Source organism: Gasterosteus aculeatus, chromosome 4 (genome assembly GCF_964276395.1).
Source record: "Gasterosteus aculeatus chromosome 4, fGasAcu3.hap1.1, whole genome shotgun sequence".
Taxonomy (NCBI): Eukaryota; Metazoa; Chordata; class Actinopteri; order Perciformes; family Gasterosteidae; genus Gasterosteus; species Gasterosteus aculeatus.
Window position 1 is genome coordinate 8,275,715 of NC_135691.1, and position 19,854 is coordinate 8,295,568.

At 47.1% G+C, this 19,854-nt stretch overlaps 3 protein-coding genes across 4 annotated transcripts; 1 reads left to right on the forward strand and 2 right to left on the reverse strand.

The window, feature by feature from the left end:
- The first annotated feature begins 289 nt into the window (after positions 1-289).
- Positions 290-11,718, forward strand: LOC120818223 (uncharacterized). The gene is made up of 4 exons (XM_040175130.2): positions 290-1,615; positions 6,724-6,943; positions 7,829-8,062; positions 8,296-11,718. The coding sequence occupies exons 1-4, from the start codon at positions 1,322-1,324 to the stop codon at positions 10,821-10,823; spliced, it is 3,276 nt and encodes a 1,091-aa protein (XP_040031064.2). The 5' UTR covers positions 290-1,321; the 3' UTR covers positions 10,824-11,718.
- Positions 11,719-11,806: 88 nt separating this feature from the next.
- ttc9c (tetratricopeptide repeat domain 9C) lies at positions 11,807-14,424 on the reverse strand. Of its 2 annotated transcripts, none has more exons than XM_040175169.2 (4): positions 14,164-14,424; positions 13,499-13,850; positions 13,228-13,410; positions 11,807-12,375 (listed from the first exon to the last, which is right to left on the reverse strand). In XM_040175169.2, the coding sequence occupies exons 2-4, from the start codon at positions 13,827-13,829 to the stop codon at positions 12,179-12,181; spliced, it is 711 nt and encodes a 236-aa protein (XP_040031103.2). In that variant the 5' UTR covers positions 13,830-13,850; positions 14,164-14,424; the 3' UTR covers positions 11,807-12,178. The 2 variants fall into 2 exon arrangements, with proteins under 2 accessions (XP_040031103.2, XP_040031104.2); XM_040175170.2 differs by having other exon boundaries at positions 13,499-13,831; positions 14,164-14,410.
- A 528-nt stretch (positions 14,425-14,952) lies between these two features.
- On the reverse strand, positions 14,953-18,913 carry LOC120818233 (high-affinity choline transporter 1). Its single transcript, XM_040175150.2, has 8 exons — positions 18,603-18,913; positions 17,962-18,075; positions 17,525-17,680; positions 17,158-17,306; positions 16,863-17,006; positions 16,033-16,186; positions 15,741-15,958; positions 14,953-15,657 (listed from the first exon to the last, which is right to left on the reverse strand). The coding sequence occupies exons 1-8, from the start codon at positions 18,787-18,789 to the stop codon at positions 15,106-15,108; spliced, it is 1,674 nt and encodes a 557-aa protein (XP_040031084.2). The 5' UTR covers positions 18,790-18,913; the 3' UTR covers positions 14,953-15,105.
- Between the last annotated feature and the right edge of the window lie 941 nt (positions 18,914-19,854).

The following is a 19,854-nucleotide window of genomic DNA, read 5'->3' on the forward strand; positions in this document are numbered from 1 at the left end:
AAGTAAAAACACATATAGTTTAACTCAGATACTAAAAACGTTGGAGAAACAAAACCAGGAACAAAAACCCTGTTGTGGATGAAGATTACCCTCTGCTGGTTGAAACGTGGCACTAGAACCTATTGTGCACTGCACCTGTCATAATTCAGAATACAGATGGTCGGATGGGTTTGTTCAGATTGAAGAATCTGTGCTTTTGGGGATTTATAAGCATTTTCCTATTTGTCAATGGAAAGAATATAAATAAAATTACTATCCAGTTCGTAATCACCAAAATATCAGAAATGAAGTAAAAAGTAGACATTTAATAAGAATTAAGCAAAAACACGATTAAAAAAACAATAATAATAATAGTTATTATTATAACAACAGCCGCAGCAATAATAGTAGTTATAGTTATAGAAATAATAATAATTTACATTACATTTTAGATGGCTCCAGGCATTACAGGGCTGCGGTTTATTTTATTTTATTTGATGAAACAGAGCTTTATTTCGGAGTATTCACCATTTGCATACAACATAATGCATCTAAAATACATTCTGACGTCCGTCAGAGTCATTGCATAGAATTTGTGCAGCCAATAGGCCTTATAAAAGACACGTTAACTCCATCATACGCAACAAAGAAAACGAGTGACGTGGTTACTAACCCTGACAATGTCTCTGTTACTTTTCTAAAGTTTTTGTACAAAATGTACAGAATGACGTCAGAGCTTGATGACGTCGCCCCGTTAACCCGCTGCCTTCGCGGGAACCCTATAGGAACGCGAATATGCGTCATCCGCCACCCTGGACCACGGAGCGCGAGTTAAACAAGCGTGGATCTTTTCGAAAAAAAACTTCCTCGTCCAATCGCCGTGCAGCTCGGGTGCAGCGGCTCCTCCCCCCGCATGCAGCACGTTATCTCCCTCCGTCAGTTTGTTGCATTGTCTCAGTGGGGACGCCGCGTACACGGGAGTCCAGCGCCATGGTGACTCCACCGGGCCGGGAGGCGTATTGGTGACACGGTGAACCGGCGGTGTCAAACGGGACGGGAGCCGGTGCGCCGGTGGGTTCCGTGCTAGAGATCTCGCGCCAGGCAGCAGGCTGAACGCCGGACGCTGAACGCTGCGGGCTGCGTGGCGCGTCACTGATGCCGATTGTATTTTGGCGTATTGCGTTAATTCACGCGGCTACTATGGTGCGGAGCTGCGGTGCTCAACCCGAGGCTGCCCCATAAGCGCCCCCCCGGATCCTTCCCGTCCATTTGCGCGGCAACCGAGCGGTGGTCAGCGGTGCGCGCCCGGTGTCCCGCCTGCCCCGGTGAACCCGCGACGAGGATGGCCGGCGGCCGCGGCTGCGTGAGCTCGCTGTGGTCGGGCACCGAGCGTGTCCGCATCGGAGAGCGCCTCAAGGCGACGCTCGCCGGGGTGCTGGAGCTGGAGCTGCTCAGGTGCAAACACCTGGAGCTGGTGGACACCGCTCTGGAGGAGCGAGCCTCCGCTGGACCCAAGAGCGCCGATGAGCCACGGGCGGAGGAGGAGGAGGTGGAGGAGGAGGAGGAGGCGAGCGGATCCCCGGAGAGCGCCGCCTCGGAAGCGGAGCGCGGCTCTGCGACATCCCGCAGGCAACAGGTCAGTCAGCGCGTCTGTCACGGAGCTCTACATGACGAGATTATTAAATATGGATGCGGGGATTATGGTGATCTGCCAACAAGCCGGTCCCTCTGCGGCTCCGTTTCGTCGCTGCCTGCGCGGAACGCAGAGCGTTCAACCGATTGAGATGGTGCCAGATTCTGTCCGTGCACGCAGCCGCGTCCTTTTACAAAGTAACACCATGTGTGACCGTCACATCGAGGCCGGGCTACCGGGAGCAGTCCGGTCCGCCTGGCTCTGTGCCCTGCATGCCTCAAGGTTAGAGAGGAGGCTGTAGGCGCTGAAATCGGGTGCAGGTGTTTGAAACACAAGCCAGCCACCAGACACTGCTGCAGGTCTGGCCATAAGCCCGCCAGCTGTAAAGGTCACTTTGGCACCCGGTCTGCATTTCAAATGGATCACAATGTGAAGGCAGACTCACAACCGCATCTGTCGTGTTGTCCAGAGCAACAACAAAAAAGTGCAGTTTTGATCCTGGAGTTTTAAAAGCTCCGGTGTTCAGCTTCAGTCTGAAGGGTTGTGATGTTTGATCTTCATACACACCCATAAAGTGACCCATTTCCCAACCGTGCCCTGAAATGCACACACGGGTCCTTTTGTTATGGGGATGAGGGGAATGTGGGTTGACATGTGGACAGAGAGGTGGACAGATACCGAGCTTGTTGGTAGTCCGGTTTGTTGTTTCTGAACATGAACTATATTAGAGCCTGTGAAGAGATTCAAAATCTGTTGGAAATGAGAGGAGTACACTGCGAGTACACCAAACACGCTTTTTCTGGGGAGAAATGGGACATGTTATCGTTAATTTATATGGGCATTGGCAAGAACATTTTCAGCCTGGAGCTGAAGAATTTGGGGGATGACAGGAACTGTTTTGAAAAGGAATTCATCTTTTCAATTAATTTCCATGTAAAACTGATAAACGCTCCTCAGTAACTTCCTGAATGTGAGGATGCGCTACTTTTGTCTCTCTCCTTTTTAAGACTAAACTGAAACTGCGTTTTGGTTTTGGACTGTTGGTTGGACAAGACGAGCAAATCTGAAGCCGTAACCTTGGGCACTAGGAAACTGTGATGGAATCCACACCAAATAATTGCACTGACCTCACCACATCGACATCATTTGAATGAACCGCTCTCCAGCTCAACATTCATCTTTTAAAATGTTTAAAAAATCATGCATTTTATTTCTTCTTTGCACCTTATTCATTACTACATTGCACCGAGGTTCCTCGGCCTGTCAGGAATTCTCTCCGGATCGTTTCCATGCCAGTGACATGACAGCTTTGTGTTGTTTTCAGAGGCTGCTGGTGCTGCATTAATGCCATTGTATTGTTATTCTGAGAAAGTAACAGACACTTCATCCACTTCACTTTGCACGCAGCGTTGTCACGCCGTGAACACGTGTGCGTGATACTAATGAGCCGCATTAGTCAGCGGCCTGCAGCGCATGGATGCGCGTTCCGTCTAAAAGGGACCACAGCTGAGGTCGCCTTTTGCAGAACATTTATTTGACAAAATGCTATTTAGGTGTAGCACCTACAGGCTTGCACTGAAGACGATGATAATAAACAGGCTTTTTCTTGAGGCCAATGCCAGAAATGGCCCATCTGAAGGTTTCTGCATGGAAGTGCGGCTCATAATCTGCCGCTTTCCTCGCCGCCCACCTTCCAACATCTTCTCTGTAGACCCCCCCCCCCGTCCTCCCATCGCCCTCCGCCCGCAGTGCTGAGAGCTCCTGCAGAGAGGCCGAGCAGCATTGCTCATTCTCACTTCAGAAGGGAGCTGCCGGTGCAGCGGAGCGGGTCGACCCCCTCGGCCCTCGGCCCTCTGCCAGGGCCGACCTCCGCCAACACAAACACAGCATTCGCTTAAATGGAAACCAGTTGTTCTTTGTCTGCTCGAAAAGTCAGCACGTCGAGTTGATACCGCAGCTGGAGAGAGAACGCGGTCGAGGGAGTAGATGTTTATTTACTATCACAGAGGTGGAAAAGTAATGCTTCTTAATGCTTCATCCCCAAAGGTATTATGTTTGACCAGAAATTCACTACTTGCGTCAACAAAGACAAGTTGATTTGCTGTTGAAAATAGAACTATTTTGCAAAGTGAGGATTGGATGAGTCACAACATAATGTGCTCAGCTTTGTTTTTGTTTGCTTTGGAATTAAACTTGAAATGTGAATAAACATTCTCCCCTTTGTCTCACGCGTGGCAGGATGGGATCATGGCTGGTTAGTGTCATCTGTGATGGAAAAAAAGCAATTTTAAATGACATCTTTTTAATCCTCTGGCATTTGTGACGCACACAGGTTTTTGATAGAAGAAGATATACCCTACATATAGGGTAAAAATACATCTACAACGTTGTTTACGAAAAGAAAACCCATTGTATTATCATAAATATGTCAGTTCTGGGGATATTATTATTGTTTTTCTTAATAGATTTCCAATAATTTAGTCAAAATGAATTTTAAAAACATTTTTCTCATCTTTTCACACTTTTCAGCAACTCCTCTTCCTTCAGAATTGGTGCCACGGCCGAATTGTTGCCGTTTAATTCCCAGTGTTCAAAAACAAAATTCTCCTCACTGAAGGAAGCACATAGAGAACGGGGGGGTGGGAGGGATTATGAGCGAAAGCTTCCTTTAATTCACATTTACTTTACATTACTGGATTATTTGTTAGACAGAAATAGAGCGAATGACTTGACAATCAGCAGATGACTTAATCGTAAAGATACGCAGTATGTGAACATGCCTCTGCAACATCTGCAGCCCTGAATGCCCTCTTACTGAAGGCAGCCTGCCTCGAAAGGAGCTTCAGTGTTGGAAAGCATCATCTTACAGGGATCCATTATCCCGACTCGTGGAGTGAAACAGCTTTTGTCTCTCGCTTCTTGCCTCGGGATCCTTCGGAGGTCAGCGAAAAACACAAAACGAGGCCGTGACGCCGGTACTTCCAAGTCACCTGATTGTTTTTGGAAAAGCTACGGCCCACGTTACCCCCACTCAGCCCGGGGGAACATGTAGGTGCACAGCGTGGGCAATGCCACCGTTACAATGCATTAAACAATCCAAAAAAAAAAAAGAATGCGTCGTGTAAAACAATCACGTGCACTTCTCACCAAGCGCCCGCTCGAACGATTCTGCCTCAACATGGACACCGCTCCTCTCGCCTAATGACATAATGCACGTATTGAGAGGAGGTGTGCTGCTCGTGCAGCTGCCATTATGTTCTAATCGACCCATGCATTTCCGTCGTATTGTTTCGGCGGGACTGAGCTGCTCCCTCACGTGAAGGAAGATCACGTTACAGAGCCTGAGCAGACCCCCACCCACTGGCCTGGTATGATTAGATCATACGCTGGTCTCTGTGTAACATTATCCGGTCGCGTGCAATGCATCGTACTGCTGGGAGATAAAAGGACAGACGTATTTACACATTCGAGCCGAGGCCCCTTACGAGTGCAGATTGATGAACGTGTTGTTCTATGGCGGGAGGAAGGAAGTTTCCGCGAGCGGGACCCGGGTGCTGAGTGTTCGGCCTGTGGATGAGTTAAATGCTTTGCCCGGCCTGTTGTGCTGTTGTGGTTCTGTGTGGGAGGAGAAGCGAGCGAGCGGCTGTAGCTATGGTGAACACGGGCTCGATGGATATTACAGAAGTGGGAGGAGAGGCGGGGGGGGGGTTGTCAAGGGGAGTGTGGGGGTGGTGGGGGTCCTTCAAGATGCCCTTCTCTCTCACCCGGCAACCGCTCGCCCCCCTCCCCACCTCACCCATGCCTTCACCGCCCGCACTCACTCAGTGACTCACTCTTTTATTGCTTTTTAGGTCCCTCTCACTCTTTTTTTTTTTTTTTTGTACAACCACTCAGCTTTAGATTTACGGAAAAGGGGGGGGGGGGGTAGGTGTGTGTGTGTGTGGGGGGGGGGGGGGGCGGGTAGAAGAGAGTAAAAGCTCCTAATCTCACACAAAAAAGGGAGTTAAGACGCTGGTCAAAGTCTCCTCTCTGTCTACAACTTCTGTTCCTTCCTTTTCTCCTCACTCCATCCCCCCCCCTTTCCCCTTCTGCTGCTCCGGCTGCTCTTTGTTACGTCATCTGTCTTCTCCCATTGTCTCCTGCCCCCCCCCCCCCCCCCCTCTTCTCTCTCCTGTCAGCCCGGCAGTGAGTCACTACCTGTATTGTTCCCTCAGTAAGAGGAGGATTGATCAGTGCCACTCACAGTGTTTCTGTTGTCCAGGCCCGATCAGTGGGATGCAGGGGCTCCTCTTGGCTGCTGTCCTGGAGGGGCTGGGGATTTGGAGGGTAATTGGAGGGGGAGGTGTGTGTGTGTGGGGGGGGGCTGCGTTCACTAATCTAGGAAATGGAGGCACTTTGCGTTACTTGAGGGGTCGATCTTGTTTTTGTGTTGTGTGTGTGTGTGTGTGTGTGTAATAAGGGGTTCTCATTTGTGGCCGTTCCAGTAAGCGGCGCCACGTCACCGTAGTGTGTCTGGTGAAGGATATAATTTAATACTGTCCTATGATGCTACACTGTACGTCTCCTTCACTCCATTTAGTGGGAAATGCTGCACTTTTGATTCCACTACGTGTATCTGCTCAATGCATCTTCAATACTATTGGCAGAAAGAATCTCATTTAATTTGCATGAACGTTTCAAAACCACGAATAATTATATTAGTCTGAGATTCGTAATTGTTTAATTACAAATAAATCCAGCTTTGACTTCCGAATGAAGTGCTTTTGTTGTATAAACTAGAACAGAAATTGTTCTCGATCTTTTAGTGTTTTCACACGGCTGTGTTGGATTTAACGATTTATAAGAGGCGGTACCGCTGTGTGAGGAGTCACTCTTAGTGTGTCATCACGTATGAATATCTAGCGAGTTCTCCCCAGTGTAATATCATTAATAACAATACTTTTCACCGGGGAAATTCCAATGAAGCAAATAAGGCACACTGTGTATCATTATGGGGGAATGCTGTTATCACCCCCATTGGATGATCTCATCCATGTCAAATTAGACCAAATATAATCTGGGTCATTTAATCTCCGGTCTAACTTTTCACATGTTTGATTTTTCCTCCTCAGGCTCCGTCTCCCTCAGATGTAGTGAAACCGCCCTGTCAGAGCACCACAGAGGCCTGCGGCGGTAATTCGGGGGATGGGTCGGCCCACTCCTCGTCTTGCGGGGGGAGCACCTCCCGCTGGTCCGCTCTGTCCTGGGACGCCCCGTCCGACCTGCTCTCGCCACCAACACCAGACGGCGTTGGCGCGGCCCATCTGGACAGTGACTCCAGACCTAGTTCAGGTAAATAGACACACCTGTTTTCAGTGCAGTGTGCAACACGCAGGGTGTCACTCTCCGATATCACTACAGCTCACCTTGTGTAAGCAAAATCCTATTAAACATTAACCCTGCTCTTTTTTTTACCTCGTGTTTACTTGGAGCCAGGGACTTGGCACTTGGCTTATTTGTTTCTCTCTCTCTGTCAACCTTTCTCGCCAAACGCCTTCCCGCTCTCATGGTAACTGTGCTCTCTGTGTCTCTACCACTGAGACGGTCCTGTCTCTGCTATGCACTCATGCACTTTTATACGATTCTTTACTCTCTTGTAAAGGGTGAACTGAAACCGCCGTGGCACTATTTCAGAATTCTAGGTTTGGAGTTTCTTTGCTTAACCTTTTTCATTCTTTCAAACCTTAAAATCAAATTCTATTTTTGTAGCTAATCTGGTGTTTTCACAGCTAGTGTGATTTTGCACTGCAGTGCTTTCATGGCACTTGTTAGTCAAACAGAGGATCGAGTCTTCCTATTGGAATGTATGTGTCCAAAGTTTGAGTTTCTATAGACAATGTCTTTGTTTAACTGCTTCTCGTATATCCAAGTTACAGAAGTGTATATATTCTCAAAAAAGACTTAAAGTACCGGTATATGGAATGGTGAAGAACATTTCTTACGAGGTTGGGTTTTATTTGTCACTTTTTTTCATGTTAACTTAAAAGTCAAAATAATAGATGAAGAAAAACCAACAAGTCAGTAATCGCACAATGTACAAAATGCAACCTTAATAATAATAAAATGAACAAGCAGTAAATAACAGCAGGATTACATCATTAAATCTAATCAGTTGTATATTGCCACCTAGATATCCACCTAAACATACTTACTGAACTTTTCTTCACTCTTTTTAAGGCTTCTATTCAGTGAGCGGAAGCTCTCTCTCAGACTCTTGCTACTCGGTGTCCAGTGACGCTGCCCAGGGGGGATCGGGGCCACCTGCTAGACCCCCGAAGCTGTGGGAGCCGGTTTCTCTGTCCGCCGACAACACTGACATCCTGTGGTCGGAAAGCACCGCTCCTCAACAGCACCCTGCATCGCAGAGCAGCCCGGAGGACGCTGGACCCACAGACGGCACACCCGCCCCAGGTGAGCTGGTGCGCGGGTTAAATCCATGCCGTGTTCATCCATTCGTGTAATATAGCAGGTTTAGAAACATCAACTAGAGACTGGTCAGTGTAGTTCTCTGGCCATAAACATATGTAGAGCTCTTATGCCTGGAAATAGATAAATGTACTGTATGAACGCTAAATGAAAGATTATGTTGAATAATAAAGCTAAATGTTTTGTTTGAAATTCTCTTCTTCTCTCGTTTCTTACAGTCCAAAATGACGTTGAAGCGACGGGTCTGGGCTTTCTGTCCGATCTTTGCCCAGGACTCTGTGACTCCCTGATGTCTTCCCTTCTCGAGCCAGCATCCTCCTCCCTCCATCCACACCCCCAGATGGACCCTCGCTACTGCACGGACCTGGTGTCCCGTCGGAACAAGGAGGTGTACCCTTACCCCAGCCCGCTGCACGCTGTCGCCCTCCAAAGCCCCCTCTTCACCTCCCAGAACCGGGAGCAATCAGCCTCTCCGAGCCCCGAAGGACCCCAAATAGATGAATCCCAAGAGTCCAACGCTGATCCAGCTCGGCTCCTCCAGCCTCAGCAGCCCACTGCCTTGGCTTCTTTAACCCAGCTGGAGCAGTACATATCTCGACTTGCTCGCCAGTACCAAAGTCGGGGGACCTCCTCCACCTCCGACCTCACTTCAGCTGCCACCCCAGGTCAAGTCCGGCACAGAGGCTTCTGTACCCTTGGCAAAAGTCACGGTTCTACACAGTCCCTTTCTGCCTTTGAGAGCCGCTGCACACCCTCCACCCTGCCAGGGGGCAGCATCACTCCGTCTAAGTCACTGCTGGGAAACTCCGCCCGAATCAGCCTGAGCACCACCGGGAAGAAAGCCACGAGAAATTCAATCAACCTGGGTAACCTTCCTTCAGCAACTGGAGAGGACGTGAACATAAATCTCCACTTGAACCTCAACTTGAACCTGACGCCTGGGTTAAATTCCAGCGGAGGCCCGGTGGATGATCCCAAAAAAGGCAGCTGTGGACCTTTGAAGAAGGACTTTGCTCCAGCTTCCACGGCCTCTGCTACATCACTCTCATCTGCTACACCCACCCCGGCAGTTAGGACTCGACCTCGCATTTCAACTTGTCCAAGCAGCCTGAGCCACCGCAGTTCCCTGGAGGTCACTTCAGGGTCTGGAGCCAGTCCTGGATTTGGATCGTCTACCTTCTGTCGCTCATTTGACTGGAGCAACGGTGCTCCGCCTGACACTGGACCACCGGTGTTTAGTGCAAATCCTGGACCAGCTGCTAAGTCTCAGCGAAGTAGCTTCATCCAAGAGTCCAGCTCCAGTCCCAAGATAAGCGAAGACTCCCCAATGGTGGAGGAGATCTCCCGCCTCTCAGGCCTATCCAGGTCTGTCGTTGTGGGACTGATGGAACAAGGCGTGGAGCTGGACATTGACTGCTTCCAAACAGATACTGCGGGAGAGGTGAGGGCCCACAGTAAAACTCACTTGACTGCCCAGCCAGATCAGTCACATGACTATACTAGACTGACCGAACCGAATACCCAGAGGCCGATACAGCTGTCTCTCAGTGTCACCCATTCTCCGCAGTCTCAGTCCAGCCTCACCCCTCCTCTCTCACACTCTAGCAGCCCCATACACCCTTATCAGTCCATCCACATTCCCTCTCCCCACTACACCTCACACTGCCACTACCGGCAGGTCCCTTCGCCATCTGACCATCCCTCCTCTACAGCCTCCTCCCCCGCCTCCCGCCCCACCACCAGGGGCCGATCCCCTCCCCGGCCTCTCCAGCCATCCCCTCTGGGTGCCACCCCGCTCTCTGTTTTCCGTCGCGATGCGCCTTTCCAATGCTCCCTGCCTCGCACCAGTACGAGGAGCTCTCCTTCGGAGCATGGCGGCATCCAACCAAGGGGTGGATCGCTGCGGCAGAACGGGGGCGGAAGTGGGGGCGGTAGCGGGTGGAAGAGGGTTGAGGGGGAGGGTCTTTATAAAGGGAAACATGCCTCTCACAATTTGGTCCGGGCATCCACGGTAAGCAGCTACGCCAAGAGAGAGGACTATAGCTCAGATTGGGCTGAGGGAGAGGAGAGGGAGCGATCAGCGGCCCAGACACCCAGGAAGACCTCCAGCAAACTCTGGAAGGGCTTTGAGGGACGCCTGTGGGGCAAAGAGTCCGAAAGCGAAAGAGAGGAGATGGACAGGGCGGAGTATGGCTACGGGTGGAGGAGGAACAGCGTGGGAAGCTGGAGGAAGGAGCACCGAAGGGGGAAGGCTTCATCTAGCAGCAATGACAAGAGGCCCAAAGTGGAGAACTCACCCCTCTTCTCAAAGAAGAGGGGGAAGGAAGATGGGGAGAGACGTAGCACTAGCCTCAGGCTTTCCAGGAGGGCGTTGTTCAGGAGTGAATCCCAAGGCTTGCTGGTGTCCCGTAACCACGGCGAGGAGCCTCCAAAGCGAGCACACTGGGTCTCCTCATTAGATGTCGGGCAAGGAGGCGTAGGACTGAGCAAATACGAGGGCGCCAGACCGCCGAGAGCAGAGGAAGACAAACGCCTGTCCTCCACAGCAAGCCTCTTTAACCTCTCTCGCTCACAGAGCCTGGAAGGCAGCTGCCATTCCCTCTCTCCTCTCTCCTCCCCTTCATTCTCTCCATCCCCTCCTCCACGGATGCCCCTGCAGCGCTCTCGATCACTGAGAGACTTGGGCCGGAAAGTGTTTGGCTCCATGAGGTCTCTGAGTCTCAAACGGAAGCCCTCCAAGAAGTGACACTTGACCTAATGATAACCATCAGTCATTTTATCTTCTAAGTATTACGCTCAAAACAAGCATGATGGCTGGTATTATACTTCATGGAAAAGGGAGTGCCATTATTTTAAAGCTTCAAGGACCTATGATCAATCAGTCCGATACACTGGTTTTATGAAACACTGTAATATATCTACTTTTGTCCACTGCCAGTATGACAGAAGTTCCTCTCAGGCGCATAAAGTCTGTAAAACCTGCTCTTCATTTTGCTCTTTGCTCATTCATCTTAGTAAAGATTTTTATAGCCTCCCAAAAAAGAAAAGGACATTTTGTTTCAGCGGCATTGTATTTTGCATCCAATTGATTTCATTGTCATCCAAAGTTTTTCCTCATTGGCATTGTTTTATTGTAAATTGTGCCCCCTACAGAAGCGAGGGTGAGCATTGCAGGGTGCAGCACGGCCCGCATTGAAACGTCAGTGAGGGAAACCTAACACAACCTTATTGTGGGGTAAAAATTGACTTTTAGGAACTACAAATTGTCTTAATCATTGTGGGTTTCGGTGTAGTTTTTCCTCGGTGTGAATGTTGTGCCAAAGGATTTTACATCTAAAGCTAAAAGCAGAGCCTTCCTGTAACGATGGGTATGAATGTGGTATACTTCTGCATGCTGCTCTGTGACTAGTTCAGTGAATATATCTATTGTGAGAATGTGATATTCCTCTTTTTTTAAGGGCAGCAGTGCCTCTGAAGTACAATCATATTGGCCAGATAATGACCAAAACCAAGCAAATACTCTTACTTGTTATTGTGCTCAGGATTTTACAATAAATATTGAATTATTAAAAGCTATTGATGAGTTAGAGACAAAATGTGGGATCTCATTGATTACAAATAATAAAAGAACCATAACTGAACTTGTATTGTGCCTGAAATATATTTCTACATTATACAATATTTAACAAATTTAACAATGCTTAGTTTGTTAAAAAGACAGAGACTGGATTTGTTTAAAAAATATATTTTACCAGAAAACTCACAAAATTGCATTCACAGTTCTGACCAGACATCTGCAATAATGAAGGCATAATATGAACTTAGTGCATTACGAGTCTGACTTTAGCTCTCAGAGGCTTTTGAAAAACATCCAAACTCATTAGAGCTTTGCATCTGTGTTGCTAGGAAACAAACTTCTCCAGATTCTCCTTTCTATTTTGAGCAGCGACATCTTTCGTTTAATTTTGATCGCCTCCCAGTATTCTGAGGTTTGATTCTTTCTTTCCTATGCTCAACCAATAAACACCTGAAAGGTAACACAGGTTAAGATGTGGAAACACTCTTTAGTTGGTTTGTAATCAGTTGAGGCGGATCAGAGTCTCAGTTTGAGGCTTCATTTGGTGCGTTTAGCTGCTCGGCTAAAACTCCTTCACCGCCTCGGTGGGTTTGGTTAATCTCTTCCTCAGAGCCGCTCTTCATGCTGGAGGAAAACATGCCTCGGTACATGGCCTTCTCTCTTTGTAAATCCTGACTCAGTTTCTCCTCGACCCTCTGCAGGTGTTTTCTCACATTGGCATCTGAGACAGAAAAGGAAGACATTTTATTTGGGAACGATCAGGACAAATGAAATGCATATCTCGTTTGTTAGATACACCAGGTGAATTAAGCCTAGTTTATGCTTCTGCGTTATCAGAGCGACGCAGACGCAAGACCCCCTTGCGTGTCCCTTGCGTGCCTTTTCACACCTCCTTGCGTGTGTCGACTCATTTTTCTAGGCTTGCAGCAACGCAAGCTTCCCGCAGCGCACAAGGCTGCGATTGGTCTGCTAACTACATCCTTTACGGAGTCTCACATTTCCATCGCACAACACCGCCATTATTAAAACGAAGAATGTTTACGAGAGAACGGATCAGATTGAAGAACTTTTGTAATGTAAGAAATGCGTAAATATGACCGCTTATACAAGCCGTCATTGGCGGGTGTAAAGTCTATGATAAATAAAGTAAACAAACTAGCGACTTCCGCACAAAGACGTGACTCTAGGTTGTCTTTGACAAAAACACGTTGTTTTGTTTTGCCGGTGAATTGCTCTGCAACACACGCAAGACTTTTAGAACCATGAATTGAAACGAGTGCGTTGACGCAGCGGTGCGTAAAGAAGCAGAAGCATGCGGGAGCCTTCCCAGTCTTTATGATAAGTCAAGCTAACTGGCTTTAGCTTCATATTTAACATGAGTGAAATCGAGCTCCTCTGCAAACTCCAAAAAACTAAATTAAAAGAAATACATGATATACATACATCATATCCCTTTATTGCCTATATGTGTACACTGTACCAAGAAAAGGAAGCCTTAAATGAGAAGCAATAGAGACTAGCTTCTTAAATGATTTGTGAAAACGGGTGGGCTGTGGACGACTCTTCCTCCTACCATTGGGCTGCACCCTGCAGGCCCGGGTCAGGTACCGTTTGGCACTGTGAGCATCTCCCATCTCCAGCGTGGCCACTCCCGCCCTGTACAGCGCTTTGACGTCACCGGGCCGCCACTGCAGCACCCGCAGGCTGTAGTCCCGCACGCGGCAGTAGTCAACACTCGGCCTCTGCAGCAAGCAGGCTGAAAGAGACATACAAATCACACAAACATGTAACGCTATATTTATTCCAGTGCTTGACAACGCCGGCATTGCCGTGGCGACGTTTACCAGCCAGGTTGTTGTAGCAGTCCCCTTGCGTGCTCCTCAGCGAGGCCTCCTGCTCGGGGGAGAGAGCGGGCATCTCCGGTCCTAACCCCTTCACCGACACCATCACGTCGGGGTCGAGGCCTCGCAGAACCAGCAGGGCTCGGTGGTAGCGTCCGATGGCCGAGCGAATGTTCTTATCCTTGTAGAAGGCGTTCCCCTCGGTTTTCATTCGGGCTGCTTCCTCCAGAGAGGCCCACACCGGCTTCGCGGAGGCGTGCTGGTGCGCAGGAAAGCCGGGTAACGCCGCTTCCCCTTGCACGTCCATTCCCTCGTCTCCTCCTGCAGCCTCCATCTCTGCAGTGGAGCTAGTTAGCTGTTGAGGTGATTAACGTTACATTGCATATTAACACGCGTTTTAATGGAGTTGTTGTAATAACTAAACTGCAAATACTGGGGAAACGGGCAGCAGATGAGAGAAGCTTTCGGGCTCTTTAAAACGTCATTTAACGTCAAACGCTTTGAACCGTAACCGTTAGCGTCGACGGGTTTGTGGCTACGGCTACCGGGGCTAGCGGAGTTAGCACGCCAGCTTCAGCTAGCTACCCGCACACCAGCTAACCCGTCCGCTCCAGTAACTAGTTTAACCGCTCTAAATGAGATTAATCCGCGACGGATCAACGGCTCACCTTGTTCGCGACGGGGAAACAAGGGGAATCGACGGACTACCAACGGTACTTCTTGCAGTGGACTAACGTCACCATTCTGCTGTTGTGCTTCGGCGTTCACAACTTCGACCTATTGCGGCGTTACTGCCACAGCCAGGCCGAACCAGGAAGCACCAGCGGTTCCTTCATTACATGCATGGCACTCGTTTTATCCCATTTGCACCAACTTTCATTTTAATTGAATGTTGTGTGTCAAACACCCTTGAAAATCTTAAGTGGGCTGTACGATGTGATCAGATCACTTAAATCAGGGGTCCCCAACCACAGGGCCGCGGGTCAGCTGGTACCGGGCCCCACAGACAGATAATAATATATATATATATATATATATATATATATATATATATATATATATATATATTGATATATCATTTTTTTGTCATTTTTTTTATCTGAGAAAAGTTTTATATTGAAAATTGACCGGATTCGTGCGCTCGTTCATCTTGGTGCTGTCTTCTGATTTTGATGAAATTGCACTTTCTTGTTTCTTGTTCTTCTTGGTTTGTATCCTTATGTTTGACTTATTGTAAGTCACTTTGGATAAAAGCATCAGCTAAATGACATGTAATGTAATGAGAATCAAATTGAACCGGTGTTCCTAATAATCCTTTAGGGGAGTGTATATATTCCCCTAGGAGCATGCCCCGGACCCCCCGAGGGGGAGTTTGCACCCCTGGACATTACTCCCTATTCCTCTATTTATCTTTTCACATACGATTAATGTTCGCTGCCATATCAATGTTCATTAGATTTTTACTTCAAAACATTTTTATTTCTCTTGCGACATACTGAAAATGTTTTTAAAGGAAGAGAGGAATACTTCCACCGCATTTGCTCAAGAATATTACACAGAAAGATTGCTAAACCACAAACCTGTGAACATCCCATTGAATAATTTCTCCGTCAATCTGTCTGATTTGCGGTTAACATTAATTCAATCTCATGAACTTCGGGCTCCTCCTCGTCTGTTTTGGTGGCACCATTGCTCACTGACGTTGTTTTCTTTTTCGGTTTGTCGGTTTTCACATTAAATACGTCCCACCTCTCAGGAATCAGTCCTCTATTGAATATCAGTGCAGCTAGGTAGGAGAACAACAAAGTAGCAAACATGTTGGACAACATGCAGATCGTCTGAACAGGAGCGCGCTGGACGTATACGCCATTCTCCAGCGTGCAACCCGGGAAGCGGAGAACGACAGGCAACCCAATCGTTGGCTCGCCGCTCAGCACCCTCAGCACCACTGCGACGACCAGGCCCGCGACGGAGCCGTAGCCGTTGGAGACGTGGAAGAACAGGACACAGACGAGTTGGGGGAACATGACGGTGTAGGTTATGCCTGAGCCCAGGATCCAGAAAAACATAATACTGTTGTTTACGAAGGTGAGCGCGGTGCTGGCCAGGCCCACCAACGCCACCGTGGCACGGATCACCCACTGGAGCTCCCTCTCTGACGCCTGCGGGAGGAAGGAAGCCAGTGAGCCAAAAACAGAAAGGGGGTTGACCCCAAGTGTTGTCTTTCACTCAGGTCTCCTCCTACCGTGGTCCTCATTATGCTCTTATAGATGTTGGATGTGAAGATGGAGGCGGCGGACAACAAAGCCGAGTCCGTCGAGGACATCACTGCAGCGGCTATCGCTCCGATGCCGATGATGGAGATGTATTGTGGGGTGAGGTGCTGCAGAACAACAGGCAGAACCTGACCGGCGTCGCCGCGCTCGTATGGGCTCGGGGAGCCGTACGCGGTTGCGTTCCAATCTGAGGCCAAAAATGGGACGTAAGTCAGCAGCATAGTCTCTCTACACGTTTGCTATCTATCGCTATCGCTGCACCTGTTGATGCTGCCACCGCTCCAATCAGCACGGGTGGGATCCCGAGTATGAAGATGAGAGGCGCTGCAATAAAACAGGTGAGCCGAGCGGTAGCTGATGATGCAGCCGACAGCGTCCTCTGGTGGAAGTCCTGGTATCCAAGGTTACCTAATGACTTTGGAAAAAAAAAAGAAGAAAGAAAGAGCCTTACACAGTGGGAATACGTCTTGTGTGTGTCATCCTGGCCTTTTTAGTAGTAGTGTCACTTCACTTTTAATTTCCATGTAAGCACAAACGGTCGCACAATGGCGTTGTTTTCATTACTATATGTCCGATAAACTAGAATCATCCTTATATAAACACACTTACAAATAATAACAGACAAAGGTCAAGGGTCAGGTGGACAAGACAACTTTCTTGTTGTCAGACAGCCTTGTTGTAATGAACTGCACCTTAGAGTCTTGAGTCTTTAGTAGTAAATATTAATTTGCCAGTTCAAATACTGGGCACTGATAAGTTTGGAACATAAAAAAGGTTATTGTTTAATCACTAATATTATTTATTTATAAATATGATATAATGTATACTCTTTTACATTTTTTTACATTTTAGCCATCACTCACATCAAAAATATCTCACCAAATCCTATTTTTGTGGCAGAATGTGTACACACTTGTATATTTAATTTAATATTTTCATACAGTTGGGATGCACAGGTGTTACTAATAACAACGAATGACTTGTTTTATAAAAATGTCCACTAAGGTGTAATATGGAGACACCATTCACAATACCAGGACCCTAAAACTGCAGCAGCTCAATGGAATTGAGACATTACCAACATCCCTTACCAATATTAAGAAATGATCAATCCACCTCCACGCTCTTTCTTTATCCACCGAACCAACCCAGGGGGCCTGGTAGGTAAAATTGTAAGCAGTCTTGGTGATGTCAGTTGAATGGGTGCTCATAAAGATGAAGGGGACACATAACCACTGCAGAAAAAAACACTCACTTACTAAACCACTTTCTGTCATGTCAGACGATATGAGATGTTGTGGGACAAGAGAAAACTTTTTAAAACGTCAGAGATGTTTCAATTGAATTGATTCATGCAATTCTTTCGGAAAAAGTGAGGTCACTCACCAAACTGATGAATATGAGAGTTAGCTGTATGATGTCTGTGTATGCGACCGAGTAGAGGCCTCCCAGCAGTGTGTAGATGATGGCTACTGAGGCAGAGATCCAAATGCAAACAGAATAGGGCAAATCCAGGATCATGGCCATAGTTGCACCTAAAAAAGTAACGCAATACTAAGCAAGATGTCGCTGCTCGTGGTACAAAATGGATACATGTCAAAGTAATTACAGTGGTGGTGGGGTGTGGCTCGGCCGCAGATGAACCCTCCCAACCCCCGTGGTATATTTGGATTGTGTAACTACACGGTCCAAAGAATAAACAATTGCTTGAAGTACAAATATTAGATCATAAATAATTGTCACTGTGATTTACCTAAGCCAATTAGAGTTCCCGTAACCCAGATTATGTCGGATATCAGCAATGCCAGTGACAGAACTGCACTTATTGCATTTCCATATTGGATCTGGAACGGGTCCATCATGGTCGCATATCTTCTGTCTCTCATTGGCTTTGCAAAGAAAAGACCACCTAAAGAATTGCAAAAGAGGGAGAGATTGTTTTCATAGTTCAAAACTGACTAAGAATTGCACCTTTTGTAATAATGTCAAACTCACAATGGAAAGTGTAGTCTTTTTTATTTACTGCCTTTAGGATTTCCTTCAGGATGAATGCAATTATCGGGTATGTGATTTAAAAGACAGATCTGCCCCAGCAAAAACAAGGTCGAATTTTTGCATTTTGGAAATCCCAAACAGAAGATCATTAGATCATATTAAGTCATTATTTAGGTGCCTGAAAACCTTTCTCACCAACAATAAAAGACAGGGCTGCTGAGGCCGGCATGACAGCCCATGTCAGTCCCATAGTTGGAGTGTACACTATCTCTGCCAGACCCATAATGAAGCCCCCTCCAAGAAACGTAGCTGTAAGAAAAATACACACACACACACATCATTGTTCATAAGAATTCCCTAAATTTGTGAGACAATTTAAAATTTAGTATGAAGTATAAAGGTAAGTAAACCATTTACATCATATTATACATTAGACATAAAATACCGCATTAAACTCTTAAAACCTATGTATTATAAAATGAAAAAGAAAGTCTAATGAGACCATTGTTAATATTTGGTGCACTATAGATTCAAACAGTTTAAACCCCTCTAGGGATATTATACAAGGTATACACCTTGTAAATATTTGTGTTTGTGTGTGCATGCCCAACTGCACCGATTAGACATACAGGTTGTGACCCAAAGAATGTCCTCTAGGAAATGAAAAATCAAAGGCATTGGGACGAGGGTGGGTAAAATAAAGAAACCTCGGAATCAACATGTGGCTCATTGCAATAGCTTTATTTTTCTTAAAAGTCCACACGTACTCCTAGAAACTGCTTAACTCTACCTAATGTGACTTTTATTTGAGTTCGCTCTCCACCCCCATCACTCACCTGTCATCGTGAAGACTCCCACCACCAGGCTGATGCCCCTGTTGCCCAGCAGTGTAATCTCTGTTTGGTCACCCTGGCTGCTCTTCTGCAGCCCCTTGCTCTTGACGGAGGCCCAGATACCGGTGCCCAGCACCAGCAGGTAGAAGAGCACCATCACTACCAGTCCCGGGACGTTGAGGCTCATCATGCAGCGACGCACTGACTGATTGTGGCTCCCACTTCCTTCACTGATTTTGCATGTAGAGACAAGCAGAGCGGATTTCTCCGATTAGCTTCTCACTCCTGAGAAAACACCCTAATAGCACCCTACCAAGTCCAAAACCAGTATAACTAGCTGAGGAGGAATGCAGGTGCTGAAAAAGCCCCCACCCCCCTCCCTCTTTTGCTAATGGAGTTTGCCAATATTTAGACTTGGTTGGAGAAGTGAGACAGATAACTAATATCAGCAGCAAGATCGAAAAATGTACGCTGTCTCCCTGTACTCGGCTGCTATTGTGAGAAGCATCTGACCTTTATCAGCAGTGAAAACACCACAAAATTACTCTGCCAGTAACAAGGACACGTGCACCGATGCGTTGGGTCGACTAGGTCCACGCTCCTAAATCCAGCCTTCTCTCCGGAAGACCCTAAATTAAATATTCAAGGTTAAATAAAAAATACGGACTTAATCGATGTTGAGTAAAAAGAGTTTAACGCTCAACAAAACTGAGTGTCTTCAGCTACACTCGCGGCTCTGTGAGACTGCACACGCCGGTTATTTGACATGCCTGTGTCATGCAAAGGCAAGGCCAGCATGCTAATGTTTAATCTATGGGTGGATAACAAGACCATGCGGTGAGGCTGCTCAGCATTGCAGCAAAAAAATATCCCTCGAGGCCCAAATTTCATTTTCCCTTGAGACCGACAATCAAAAGAGACGTCTGTAGTGTTTTTTTACTTTGCATATTGATAATATTTCCTAACGAGAAATATTTAATGAGCCTAGAATAAATCATTAAACATTCAAATTTGATCTTCCTGTCTCATCGCATTCACCTTTGGAAAGATTCTTTTTTTATGACCTCTCAGAAGGCTGATAAGCAAGTTGAGTTGTTGAGTCCATACACTTTTTTCTTCTCCTGTTGCTGGAATAAAGTACTGATGCTCAAAACACCTACTTATTTTTTTTTTACTTCTCTGGATTTCTTTCATGATGTCTTTTAAAATATAAATTCCTGAATTAACTTTTAAATTATTTCCTGGAATGGTTTAC

Bases quoted from the DNA above. Each gene is read 5' to 3' on its own strand.
- LOC120818223 (XM_040175130.2), top strand. From the start codon at position 1,322: ATGGCCGGCGGCCGCGGCTGCGTGAGCTCGCTGTGGTCGGGCACCGAG. The intron at 6,944-7,828 runs GTAAATAGACAC...ACTCTTTTTAAG, and splicing joins TGACTCCAGACCTAGTTCAG to GCTTCTATTCAGTGAGCGGA. The intron at 8,063-8,295 runs GTGAGCTGGTGC...CGTTTCTTACAG, and splicing joins AGACGGCACACCCGCCCCAG to TCCAAAATGACGTTGAAGCG.
- ttc9c (XM_040175169.2), bottom strand. From the start codon at position 13,829: ATGGAGGCTGCAGGAGGAGACGAGGGAATGGACGTGCAAGGGGAAGCG. The intron at 13,411-13,498 runs GTAAACGTCGCC...TGTCTCTTTCAG, and splicing joins CTGCTACAACAACCTGGCTG to CCTGCTTGCTGCAGAGGCCG. The intron at 12,376-13,227 runs GTAGGAGGAAGA...TTTCTGTCTCAG, and splicing joins CTGCAGGGTGCAGCCCAATG to ATGCCAATGTGAGAAAACAC.
- LOC120818233 (XM_040175150.2), bottom strand. From the start codon at position 18,789: ATGATGAGCCTCAACGTCCCGGGACTGGTAGTGATGGTGCTCTTCTAC. The intron at 17,681-17,961 runs GTGAGAAAGGTT...GCAATTCTTTAG, and splicing joins AGCCCTGTCTTTTATTGTTG to GTGGTCTTTTCTTTGCAAAG. The intron at 16,187-16,862 runs GTAAGGGATGTT...TTTTTTCCAAAG, and splicing joins TTGATCATTTCTTAATATTG to TCATTAGGTAACCTTGGATA.